The following is a 14,236-nucleotide window of genomic DNA, read 5'->3' as shown; positions in this document are numbered from 1 at the left end:
GGAGAGTCTGCCCCAAATTCTTATTTGTACCCATCTATAACACTGAGGGCCGCAGGTCAAACACAACTAGGGAGAAGCAAAAAACTGAATTGAGAGCTTAAAAAAGAGATCAAATTTGGCAGTTTCAGAATTATTCCCAAGTACATAAATTTTACCCATTTAATAAAATGGCATTATACATATATACAGTAACAAAATATTTCTCTAGGCATGTGCACTCCTATTTGTGTGTACTGGCACAATTCTCCCACTATTACAGCACGTTTGAGTGACTGATCTGTATAGCTAAAGCTACCGCAGATAAAGTTGCTGTGAAATAAAAACAACAGGTTGTGAAATCTTTGCAATTTAATGTGTGTTGGATGGAGATCCTGATGAAGAAAGAAAAAAAGACTAAAGGAGAGGAGGAAAGTTGTTGCATTTATATAGCACCTTCCACAACCTCAGGATGTCCAAAAGCACTTTACAGACAATTTTGAGGTAGAACCACTGTTGTAATATAGGGAAACGAGGCAACCAATTTGCACTCAGCATGGTCCCACAAACAGCAATGAAATAAATGACCAGATGATCTGGTTTTTAAAAAAAAATTTTTTTTTTTTTAAAGTGATGTTGGTTGAGAGATAGATATTGGCCAGAACACCAGGGAGAACTGCCCTGCTCTTCTTCGAATAGGGCCATGGGATCTTTTACGTCTAACTGAGAGAGCAGACAGGGCCTCGGTTTAATGTCTCATCCAGAATGACGGCACCTCTGACAGTGCAGCACTGCACTGGAATGTCAGCCTAAATTTAGAGCGCAAGTGATTGGACAGGCCTCAGTTTAACATCTCATCTGAAAGATGGCATCTCCGGCAGAGCAGTACCACCCAGTACTAGACTGAAGTGTCAACTTCGATTATGTGCTCAGGTCTTTGGAATGGGGCTTGAACCCCTGGCGTTCTGACTCAGGAGACAAGAGTACTACCACTGAGCCAAGACAGACACATAGGGGTCAATATTAACTCATGGCGCGATCGATATGTGGGGTCCTGATGTGGGCGGCGTATCAGTCAGGAAGGAAGCAAGGCCTGGCCAACTTTAACTGTCAAGTAGCCAGTGAGAATAACGTTAAGGCTGGCGGGCAGAGCAAGAATTGGGGTGGGAGCCAGATGCTTCTGAGAACCCAAGGGAACTGTCCCTGGCATAAGATAAGTGTCGGGGGGTGGTGCAGAACCGATGCTGCTCAGGGGAGGGAGAGGATAAGATCGCAGGTGAGGAGGTCTAAGGATTCCTTTTGGGACCCAAAGGAGCATTCCTGCTCCACCTGGCCCCCAAGGAATTCTTCCAAAATTGTAAAAACTGAACTTACCTGGTCTTCTTCTGGGTTTGCAACCAGGCGGTCCCATAATCACAGCAATCTTACAGCTTGTATGCACCTATGCTTCCTTGAGCTGGACAGATGGTGTGATGGCAGGTACCTGTCTGATTGCTGGTGGTTTAGTGCGGATGTTTGGCATTGCTAGGTGGAAATGTTGACTATTGGTATGCACCCACATCTTTAATAAGCACCTTTTTGAAATCAGAGCACTTATCAAATCATAGGTATTGCAATTAATTCAGTGCTCCTGCACTCCTAGCAGGGTGCTTTTCTCAAAGGCAGAATGGATTTGAGAATTGGTGTTACAACCCTGTCTTCTACCCACACCGCCTTTGAGCCCAACTCCCCATTGAGAAAATGGGATTGCTGATTTATGCTCGAGTCCCAGATGGTAAATACCTAAGATTATTTATTATGGAGCTCTAATCATTCCCTTCACATTTTAGAGACATGGTGAATAAAAACTGAAGACTATGAAAAAAAATCATGAATTAGTTGGATGTCTTGTTCTTGGAAAATCAAACACATTATCCATCAGTTTTGATTGCATTAGGTATCAAAACAATAAATGGTCCCTTTTCCGATGACGCGAATCCTAAATCACACTTTAAAATGGATCTCTGGTTACTTAGCAATAGGAAAATACATAAGCATCAACATTCATCAAAATTGCTGAAGCTGCAGAGAAGTTATATCTGTGTCTTTGAGGCTGTATACATTAATACCTTTTAAACCAGTTGCCCCAGCCATCATTTTCTTGCTGACTGCCTACTGGCCCTTTTTCCCTTAATTGATTTCTGACCAAAAGGCATTTGACCATTTCCTAGCTTCCATTTTGAAATTTAGAGAAGTGAAAGCAGCCTCCATTTTAACCCTAGCTATTTTAAAAAAGACATAAAATAATGGCATGAATTTCCATTTTTGTCACAAGAAGCTGAATTCCCCTCTTTGCGGTGGTGTCACAGTAGGGCAGGACTTCTGCTCACCACCAGAGACCACCCCAACCGGAACCAATTTTTCCGTGTCAGGGATCATTTGACGTGCAGGGCCAAAATGGAGCCGCCAGTGCCAAAAATGGAAATGAGGCTACTGCTGTACCAGAACAGGTGGCGAGAGATGTTAAAGGGGTAGAAGAGCCTGGGGCCAAATTCGAGAGAGAGGAGACCTCCACTGGGCCCTCTCCCTCCATTTACAGAAATCAGAGCCATTACTGTCACACTACTATGGTCTACTGTCCCTTTTCACCAGGTGGTCCCAAGTAGCAGTGATAAGAGAGGCAGTCAGCAAGAAAATCCACCAGGAACGTAAGCCCTTCCTACCCATCAGTATTTAAATGCAACGGATAGGGAATGGTGGCCAGCAGTGATATCTGCAGGGACAGGCAGAGGGAAATCTAGCTTGAGGCAGAAACGCAGCATAGGCCTTACTGCCCAATTGTGCCCCCTTTTCTGCAACTATCCCATCTAATTTGGGGCAGGATAGTGGATGAAAATCCAGTCCAAACTATGTAACCTTGACTGCTGCATTATTCATCTTTGATTGTCGTCTTTCACATTTCATAGACACAGGAGTCATCATGTTTCATAAAGTACAGCTTTGGTTCTGGTATCTGAAATATGACAGTGCTTAGATTACAAAATATAAGGTGTGAGTTCAACAACATCTTGATCAACATTACATTACAAATACACTGTTGAGTGAAATTGATAAATCAGTGTTACTGAATTTGAACACAATTTTGTGGTGTGGATTAATCTAAAGCGAAAATAGGATTGAAAATGGCAGTCTTAGGTTGACCTGTAACCCTTAAAAGCCAATCTAGAAAATAAACTTAAGACATCTATATAGCTTCAATTTGAACATTGATTCTATAGTTCAAAGATCATGGTAATCTGCAGCTTCTCATCTCTTTGGAATATTGAACAACTGTGTAATAGGGTAGATCAATTGACATCAAGGCAAGTCATACTGTAGTGTGAGCAGCTTCAAGGAAACTAGGAGACAATAGCACTTAACATTTTGCCACCATGTTTATCTTAAAACACGCCATGCAGGGTCATAATCACTTAAAAATGTCAGAAGAATAAATAATATACCTAGTACAGTCAATCCAAGGATACCTATGTTCCTCCCTCCTCTGTCAGGCAGGTTGTTCACCAAACACTGATACGTCCCGGTGTCTGACAGTTGTGTGTTATTAATGAAGATGGAGGCACTTGTGCTGGGCATGGTGACGACAAAGCCCACACGGGCATTAAACTGGGTGGCCCCGCTGATTACCTGCCCTCCCTGGTACAAAATTACCTGTGACAGAAGAAAGCAAAAATAATTTTTTTAATCTATTTTAAAGTGTGGACCAATTCTAAAACATAACACATTATCACATACATTTACTAAAATGTCATTTTATGACAAAATGCGGGTTGAAACATTATTGAGCATAATGTCAATACAACTATGTACATATACAGCTGTACCGCTTTCAGCAACACTGAAAGCAGTACAACTGTAGGTGTACATAGTGCTTGGCTCCTAGATAGATCGCATTTTGAGTTCCAAAAATGTCCAGAGATAATTTGCTTGTTTGCAATCATTAAAACATATTGATAACATCCGAATATCACTAATCCTGTTAATTTTTTTTAATTCATTCATGGGATGTGGGCTTCGCTGGCAAGGCCAGCATTTATTGCCCACCCCTAGTTGCCCTTGAGAAAGTGGCAGTAAGCCGCCTTCTTGAACGGCTGCAGTCCGTGTTGTGAAGGTTCTCCCACTGTGCTGTTCAGGAGGAAGTTCCAGGATTTTGACCCAGCAATGATGAAGGAACGATGATATACTTCCAAGTCAGGAAGTATATCTGAGAATACATATTTTCTGTCAGTGTGAAAATTCCTTACAGGCAGTTTAACCTTTTCTGTTGAAATACTGTGAGCATAATGGCCCAGAAATTAGGTTCGGGGGCTTGCCGCGCGTGCAAGCCCCCGATGTGCACTCACCCAGCGCGCCGACATCCGAAGCCTGGGCCTGCTTGGAATTCCTATCACTGGCCCGGTTCAGATGTCGGCGCGCTGCTCTTACCTGATCCAGCGGCGTAGTTAGTTCGATGTGCTGGCTGGGATCAGGTGAGCACTGTGCAGCCAATCAGGGGAGGGGAAACTTCATTCATGAGTTTGATAGTAAGAACTGTCAAACTCATGAAAAGTACGGGCGCCCAAAAGACTAGTTTAACTTTAAATAAAATGTTAAAAAACATCCCAATAATTAAATAAACTATAAATAACTTTAAAAAACTATTTTAAACAATTAATCAAATTTTTGAAAAAAATTATTTTTTTAAAAATCGGGTCTAAAACGACACTTACCTTACTGTAAAGTCCTTAAAAACAATAAAGCTGTGGAATTTTTTTTATATTTTTAAGTAATAGACTACTTACCTTAAAGAATGAAGTCCTTACGTCTCCTTTTTAAGGAGGCCCTTACACACGCGCAAACCTGCGGGAAAAAAAGGAATTTCAGCGCGCACGCGCAGACTCCTGCGTGCACGTGTTCGTGTTCAGAGGACAGGAAATGCTGGTTTTCCGCGCATGCGCTGTGCATGCTAAAAACCGGCACTTCCATCGGGCCCACGCACGAGTATCCCGTCCGTACTCTCGCGTTGGGACTGGGATTACTGGCCCAGTGTGTTTTTCCTTTGTTACTGGAGTCATAACTGAACGACATAGAACGACATAGAACGACATAGAACGACATAGAACGACATAGAATGTACATAGAACCGACATAGAACGACATAGAATCGACATAGAACGACATAGAACGACATAGAACGACATAGAACGACATAGAACGACATAGAACGACATAGAACGACATAGAACGACATAGAACGACATAGAATGTACATAGAATGACATAGAATGTACATAGAATGACATAGAATGTACATAGAATGACATAGAACGACATAGAATGTACATAGAATGACATAGAATGTACATAGAACGACATAGAACGACATAGAACGACATAGAACGACATAGAATGTACATAGAATGACATAGAATGTACATAGAATGACATAGAATGACATAGAACGACATAGAACGACATAGAACGACATAGAACGTACATAGAATGACATAGAATGACATAGAACGACATAGAACGACATAGAACGACATAGAACGACATAGAACGACATAGAACGACATAGAATGTACATAGAACGACATAGAACGACATAGAACGACATAGAACGACATAGAACGACATAGAACGACATAGAATGTACAGCACAGAAACAGGCCATTCAGCCCAACTGGTCCATGCCGTATTTCCCCCGAGGTGGGCCGAAGCACTGGTTTTTAATGGAAGGTCATGAACCATATGATGGCCACACCTGTGATAGTTATTGTCAAAATCATCATGGTCGATGATTATCAAACTCTAATAACGGACTGGAGCATTCTTATAGTGGAAAGCAATGGGAGTGTGCACATCAGTGATCCCAGTTATCAAACACTCCATCAACCTTTCAGGGTATTGAAAAGAGATGGTACACTTTTTAGAAAAATAATATAAAGCAATAGTTTAACATAATGTTAGTGCAGAAATGATGTAACAGCAATTCAGCAGAACTAGACGATACCAGATGACTCCTTTAAAAACAAATAGATTGTTGGATGTACAGGAGCTTGTAGCAGTCCTTCTTATGGTGAAAATAACAGGATCTCTAGTACAGTATGTAAGTAGGCAGTATGCATATAGTTACTTTCAAACTCCCATCACTGAGAATGCATCAGTACTGTATGTAGGAGTCATAATTAGCCATATATGTTTATTAACACCAATAAATGGGTTTCAATCCCAATTAATTACTGATGTTTTGATTTGCAGTTTCCTTAACTTTTGCTCCAAAATCTTTCATTTATAACCAGAGTAAGCAAGGTAGGGCATTCACTATATGGGTTCTACATAATTGCTTGAAGAAGTTTCCACTGCCTCTGGGTGTCTCATACAGGAAAGGCATGCTTATTCAAAAAGGATATGGACACTTAAATTTATTCTCCCACCAAGGTGAAATATTGTGCTGTTATGCCTTGCTTAGACTTGGAAAAACTTATCACAACTGAGTCTGGCAAGCAACAAATAGACTTTCAATAGTCCAAGTTGTTAAACCAGGGCTCTTATTGCTAGAGTACTAGCACTCCATTAGCTAAACAACGCTCTAAAATTAAACATCACTGCATCACTAATTCAAAGTAGGATTAACTCAAATTCAGTTTGAATTATAAATTGCTAATCAGCCATCGACTCTGAACTAAATGAAAAAGTTATTCGCTCATGTTTGGTACCAAAATGCTCAGGAAAACATAGGCAAAGTCTATACTTTATTTGGTGAGACCACAATGCATTGTGTGCATGTTGCACAAGCACCTTAGAGAACTCACCTCATGTGATTTCACATTAGCTCTCTGCAGGTTGACTTATGTACAGGGAGCTCACTGGGTATGTAGGGGGAGTATCCAGAGAGTTACCAGCTCTTAAATGGCTGCTGCTCACAAAAAGTAGAACTGGATGCTGAATTTTAAGTAAATTACAGAAATTACATCATAAGGGGACAGGGGCAAGACTGCTTCTTTTGAGGACGTTACTCACTGCCGGATGCCGCACTGATTGAGGGCTGCCCTGTTTGCAATTGAGAGGCACCCTGATCAGAAGCATCATTCAAAATGCCTGGCTGGAGATAGCTTAGTAAGTCAAAGCAGACACCTATATCATGAAAGCAGATAAGAAAGGACATTTCTGGAATCATGAAGATTGTCTAGATAAGACTATCCACAATTTGCTTACTTTAAGTATAAGGGCCCAGATATACCGATCCCTACAGGTGGATACGCGCTGTGTAACCACCCATAGGGACATCGGAAATGTCAGTTTCAGACATGCACAGCGCATGTGCTGAAAACCGGAATTTCCGATCCGTCAAGAAAGCTCTTGACAGATCGGACGCTTGCCCTGGAGAAGGGCCTCTCCAAGCTGATAGTTCCGCTTTATGGAGACCCTCCGCCCGCAGAAAACCCTTACAATTCTTACGCCTGGATAAGAGTTGAAAAAAAGTTTAAAATATTTTTTTTCCACTGATGTATCTTTTAAAAATACTGTAAAAAAGGTAAATTTATTTTTAGGCCTGTAAAAAAACTTTTTTTCAAAATTAAATTTTTGTTTAAAATATTTAATTTATTGTAATTTCAAGTCATTTTAAAAATTTAATTTTTTGTTTAAAATTTATTTAAAGTTTTACTATGTTTTTGGGGTGATCTCCACTCATATATTTGACAGGTCTTCCTGTCACGTGTATGAATGGAGATTTCCTTCTTTGATTGGCTCCCTATGGCCCACGTGATCCCAGGGACGCTTGCGAACCACATGCGCCTCTGGGATACGTGGGCCCTGCACACTTGGAGTTCGAGAGGCCTAGGAGCGGAAGTGTGCGCGTCCCAGGAGCCCTCAGGTTAAGGGCGTTGATTTTTTTCCAGATTGGAGGATTCCGCACGCAGGAAGCCTCCGATTGGAATATACGGGCCAAGGTCTTTATGATGAAGGCCAACAAGAGTTCACTCTCACCTTGGTGCGCCTTCAGTGTGACAGTGTGCAAAGCACTTAGGCAACCTTTCAGCCAGTTGGCACATGCTCATGTTGCTGCCACAGAAATATGCTTCTAATGTCACATATAAATCTTGTCAGTTAGGACCACTTAATCACACTGCCAACCCAAGCTACTTGCATGTTCATAGACTTACCAAGGTAGCACGTAGCCTAGACCCTTGGGTGACAGTGTCTCTGGTCTTCCAAGTTCCAAAATATGTATGCTTTGTATCTGCTCAAGGGAAAGCCACACATACCAGGCTGGAAGAAATATGGACTGAAGGCGACCCTGGTAAATAGCACCAGCTGCTCTCTATGAAGAGAGTGATCTTCAAACACTGCACAAGTAAGCTTTAATTGAGTGTGGGAGAGTAATTTTGGACTCGTCCCCAAGCTCAGGGAAAATACCAACCTTTGTTTATTATATTTTTCTTCCCTTGTTGATTCATTCCCTGGCACACAAGCATACACGGCACCACAGGGACAATAACATCACAAGGACATAACACACAGTGGGCGGAATGGCCCAACACCACAATTGAGGCTTCACATGCAGCAGACAGCTTATTATTAAAATCATGGATGCATTGCAACAATTTTCACTCTATTGACAGTAACGGTGGGAACATTTTAGGTAATGCACCCGCAATGCCAGCTACATGTGAATCCCCACCAGTGGCCTAGGGCCTCAGAATATTTTGTTTAAAATCTTGCCATGCAAGTTCTGTTGGAAGGGATGGCTTACTACCAGCCTTCTAACATTTGTTCTTCTTATGATCTTATCGCTGTTCATAAGGTGGTAAACCCATAGGGTAATTTTGACTTCTCTCTACCTTACAGAACCCTACATCACTCAATTCAACAGTGGCAAGCACCAGCATCAGTTACATGGAGTGATTCAGTTAGTGTGTTGCAGGTGGCAGTATTACTGAGGGGGAACAAGTGGAAATGGCAGTGGAGCGGCTTAAGTCTTGCTGTCCATGGGTCCAGCTTTAGTCTTCCTGCAGCTGCTCAGCTCAGGAATGGAGGCCTCGTGTGGTTTGCCTACAAAGTCTGAGCATAAGCATTTCATATAATCATTTGTATATGTTCCAAGCTCCCTGAAAAGTCGAGAAGAAATTATGGAGGAGGCCATTACCCGCAGCTGTGCAGTGATGTTTCGTCACCTAGGCAAACTACTATGGAGAAAGTGGCCATTCCAAGGCCTTTGGCAGCAGAACTCAGTGACAGAGGTCCTAGGTGCAGGTTTCTTTTTTTTTAAATGAATGTTTGACTGGGGAAATTAACACCTTGGACTCCAATATACAACAGTTTCAGCATGTTGGGAGATCAGCTTGAGAGAGCCATAATGCAATGCTTCACTGACTTCATTGCTGCCCAATAATCAGCTCCCATATAGATTATTGGACATGCTAAGGATGTGCACAGATGTGGAGTTGTCTCTCAGGGGACACCACATTCATCCCACACAGCTACCTGCTCAATGACTTGCAATATGCCTGTAAAGTCTGTGTGTTCTAGTTGTAATTAATAACACACAGGCTACAAGATTAAAGTTCAACAGGTCTTTACTGGTTGGAGGTCAGGACTATCTGAAATACATCTTACTACACAGTGCTTATATACCGGTGGTCACCACCGGTATTACGTATACAGCAGCCAGAGAAAGTAGTACATCTCTTAAGGTGGAACAGGCTTAAGTTCTCTTAAGGTGGAACAGGTTACATACACCACAATGCCAGATAGCATGCAGGATCAGGCAGCCACTGCAGCTTAGATTCTCATCTTCATCTCCCTCCATGGCCTCACCCCTCCCTATCTCTGTAACCTCCTCCTGCCTTATACCCCTCCGAGTTGTCTACGCTCCTCCAATTCTGGCCTCTTGCGTATCCACAATTTCCTTTGCTCCACCAAAGGTTGCCGTGCCTTCAGCTGCCTAGGCCCTAAGCTCTAAAATTCCCTCCCTAAAGCTCTCCATCTCTCTACCTCGCTCTCCTCTTTTCAGACGCTCCTTAAAAGTTACCTCTTTGACAAGCTATTGGTCATCTGTCCTAATATCTCCTGATGTTGCTCGGTGTCAAATTTTGTTTGATAATGCTCCTGTGAAGCACCTTGGGACGTTTTACAATGTTAAAGGCGCTATATGACTGCAAATTGATGTTGCAGATGTGGCACTCGCCGTTGCAGAGCCAAGTCACCTCCGTTCCAAAAGGCAGGTAACCACCATACTGCCTTCTCCCACAAGGGAATCATTTAGACAGAGCATTAGGTTAGGTAGTAGGAGACGACACTCATCATACACTTTTACAAGGACTGGGTAAAACACACTGGGCATACATGCACCTCAGTAATGGGGACAATAAAATGGATGAATTTTATTTCAGCTGTGTCTTGAGCATTCACTTGCAATAGGGCAGAATAAAACAGCAGCTGAGGAATGTTTTGGCATCTGATAATTGAGGGTAATGGTGGAGATAGTGCATGGATCCACTTTGTTGAGCAGGTGTCATTTGGACGGAACACGCACTTAAGTTAACAACTCATCAAAGAGAGCTTAGTGTAAGACTCTTTCAGTCCACAAGTGGGCTTCAGCAGGCTTAACATCAGGCTCAGTCTCCATCTCCGTATACCTCTTATATCTGCTCCATGGGAGTGCCTATTTGTCTGGCAAAGTTATGCAATAGGCAATGGGCTACTACGATTTTTTTGAGAGCCTGGAAGATTATTTTGCAACCCTCCTCCCCGAATCTGTATTAAAAATGCACTATAGAAATACAAGTTGTTGTTTTTGTTGGTATAGAGGTTCAAGGCTGTGGTAACTTCAACAATTACTTGTAGAGCCTTTCATGGAACTTGAATGAAAGTCTACTATGAGGACACAATGTAGAGAAACAAAGTCTGCTGCGACCACTCCTGGTGCTGCTGGCAGTGCAGATCATAAAATTGTACCCTCCCAGCCCACGATTTTCCATTGATTAACTTGGACAAAAATTGTGGGTTGGGATGGTGCAATTTTGTGATATGCATTCCCAGCATGTTGGGATTTTTACCACAGTTTCCTGACTGCTTCCCTAGTCAAGGGCAGGCAGCAAAGGCAGATCTCTTCAGACATATTTGCATAGACAGACCTTGGTTTGCAGTTATTGTTGATCAGGTAAGGCAGGTGCAGCAAGCTCATCTCGGGCCCTCTTCCAAAACCAGCAGAGAGAAATATTTGCTATTTGGGATCCCAAACTTCAGAACAGTGGCTGTTGCAATTTAAATTGCAGCTGCCAACAAGCCACAAATGAAAAAGGGGCTGTAAAAAATGCAGAAACAGCAAATGCAACAAAAACAATGTAGAAAAACTGAGTAAGTGAGCAATGCAACATAACAAAGTTTGACAGCTAACCCACTCCCTTGAAGAGTGCAATTCCTAATATGGATAAAGGTACCTGCAATGCAGCACCCATTTTAAATAAAATTGAGAATTACTTTTCCTGAAGGTGTTGAGAGACTCATTGGGTAAATGCACTGTGTGGTGTGGGGTCAACCCAAGCACACAAGGAAATTCCAAAAAATTCTCAGATTGTTGTGTGGTCTGTGCCGGGTTACCCAAAGAGGTCGGGCATTGCAATCAGCCTCTGTGGCCAAGTGCCTCAACTATTCACCATATTTATTAACGAATTAGATGATGGGATCAAGAGCCACATATCCAAGTTTGCCGATGATACAAAGATAGCCGTCATTGTAAGCAGTGTAGATGGAAGCATAAAATTACAAAGAGATAGTAATATGGGTAAAGCTGCAGCAAATGGATTTCAATGTAGGCAAGCGTGAAGTTGTCCTATTTGGACCCAAAAAGGATAGATCAGAATACTTTCTAAATGGTGAAAAGCTAGAAACAGTGGAGGTCCAAAGAGACTTAAGGGTCCACGTACATAGATTAAAATGTTGTGGACAGGTACAGAAAATAATCAAAAAGCTAATGGAATGTCGGGCTTTATATCTAAAGGAGTAGAATACAAGGGGTTGGAAGTTATGCTGCAGCTATAGAAAGCCCTAGTTAGACCACACCTGGAGAACTGTGAGCAGCTCTGGGTACCACACCTTAGGAAGGATATATTGGCCTCGGAGGGAGTGTAGCATAGGTTTACCAGAATGATACCCGGACTCCAAGGGTTAAATTACGAAGAGAGATTACACAAACTAGGGTTGTATTCTCTAGAATTTAGAAGGTTAAGGGGTGATTTAATTGAAGTTTTCAGGATATTAAGGGGAACAGATAGGGTAGAGAGAGAGAAACTATTTCCACTGGTTGGGGATTCTAGGATTAGGGGACATAACCTAAAAGTTAGAGCCAGACCTTTCAGGGGTGAAGTCAGGAAACACTTCGACATGCAAAGGGTGGTAGAAGTTTGTAACTCTCTTCCACAAATGGCAGTTGATGCTTGGTCAATTGCTAATTTTATATCGGAGATTTATAGATTTTTGTCAACCAAGGGTATTACGGGATATGGGCCAAAGGCGGGTATATGGAGTTAGGTCACAGATCAGCCAGATGGCGAAACAGCCTCGAGGGGCTAAATGGCCTACGCCGGGTTCCTATGTTCCTGAGCAGTTCTGGACCAGGGTAGCTGCTTGCTGGCGTAAACAGGTACCACCTCAATATCCAGCCCTATTTGCCCCAATAGTGACCTAATCCACAAGGATTACAGATTTTCAGGGCCGCACTGCCCAGGCGAACACAAAAATAATGACTTTGGTGAGGTCATGGAGGACCACTGCAACTTGTGGCAACATGCTTCAGCATGAATTACTGCCTACAGGAGAGAATAAAGGGAGAAAATGGGAAAAGGAAAAAATATTTTCCAGTCAATTCCCAATCTGATAGGCAGAGTTGTTGAACTGGTGTGAATTTGATTTCCCTGCAACTGTAGTAGAGAGAGGGAATTGAATTCCTGACAGTTTGGGATGTGAGATAAAGAGGAAAAAATGGCCTGTACAAATCCTTCAGTGAGAAAGGGGAAGAAGCTCAATGGGATGAATACAAATGCAGAAAGTTGCTGAAAGGGTAATCATAAGGGCAAAGAGTGTCCTGGAAAAGGCATAGCAGCTGAGGCCGAGCATCAGTAAAAAAGATAATTCAGCACCACTGCAGTATGAGGACAGTCAGAGAAGAGGTGCAAACCATAAAAGATGCAAACAGGCTTGAAATTGAGGATAAGCACAAAATAGTAAATATTCCTCAAGATCTCACAAGGGAAGATATGAGCAATATGCCTTCTCCAAACAAACAACTGTGAATAAGGAGGAAAATCCAGCCCATGCCCTGATCAAGACACTGTTTAGACCTCTAAAGTTGAATTAAAATCTTGATGTACATTCTGATCACTATCATAAAGTACTGTGTTATATTGTGGTATCCAGAGGCACAGGGCTTTGGTTATACTAAAATACTTATAAGAGAGTTCCTTAAACTGAAACTGCCTTCACTTGTGATTAAACATGGAATGGGCAGGCCAGACATTTTCAAGGTTGAATGGAGCTCAAAAGGGAATAAAGTAGTAATAGGTTCTTAGTCTGACTCCAAGGTACTTTTTTCTATTCCTGTGTGCCCTCAGAGATACTGTAAAGGAACACAGCTCGAGGGTTGTTTGCAAAGCAAATAGAGTCACAAAACAGGATCAGGTTGGCAAGGTATAATTTGTCCATCTGTAGATTGCAAGACCATAAGGAAACCTGGGAACATTTGCATCTGATTCACCCTGGCTCTTGTGAGTTAGTTTTATTTATATGTTCTTGGAATGTAGGGAACAGTGGTATTTATTGCTCATCCCTAGTTCCCTGTGGACATTAAGGGGTCGATTTTCCCACAGGTGCGGGGAATTGTCGGGTTCCCCCCCGAATGTAAATGGGTCTGCCAGATTGATGAAATTTTCCCTTAATTGGCCAATTCATTTCCAGCGTGTGGGAACCCTTGCTAATTGACTATTTCCAGTCAGAAAGCCCCACAGTATGATGTCATCATTCGTGGTGCTTTTAAAGTCTATAGCAAGCATTGCAACCTCTGCAGGCTTCCATACGAACCACACAGGATGGCAGAGGAGCCTGCAGCAGCTGTGGCCAGTGCCAGACCCCAAGCTGCCTCCAAATTCGACGAGGCTTCACTGCAGGCATTATTGGATGGGGTGAGGGCCCACAGGGAGGTCCTCTTCCCTAGGTCAGGGAGGAAGAGGCCTCCCACTGA

At 42.4% G+C, this 14,236-nt stretch overlaps 1 protein-coding gene across 4 annotated transcripts in view; it reads right to left on the bottom strand.

Annotated features, from left to right (window-relative positions):
• The window catches only part of igsf11 (immunoglobulin superfamily member 11), a 287,696-nt gene that overhangs the window by 55,310 nt on the left and 218,150 nt on the right, over window positions 1–14,236 (bottom strand). For all 4 annotated transcript variants that reach the window (XM_086006577.1, XM_086006580.1, XM_086006576.1 and 1 more), the window contains one exon: window positions 3,456–3,663. In XM_086006577.1, the coding sequence (XP_085862703.1) occupies window positions 3,456–3,663 (208 nt within the window). The remainder of the gene's footprint in view (window positions 1–3,455; window positions 3,664–14,236) is intronic.

This window comes from Somniosus microcephalus, chromosome 14 (genome assembly GCF_052327205.1).
Source record: "Somniosus microcephalus isolate GS21.2 chromosome 14, FLI_Smic_1.0, whole genome shotgun sequence".
Taxonomy (NCBI): Eukaryota; Metazoa; Chordata; class Chondrichthyes; order Squaliformes; family Somniosidae; genus Somniosus; species Somniosus microcephalus.
This window is presented reverse-complemented; position numbering and strand designations above follow the sequence as displayed.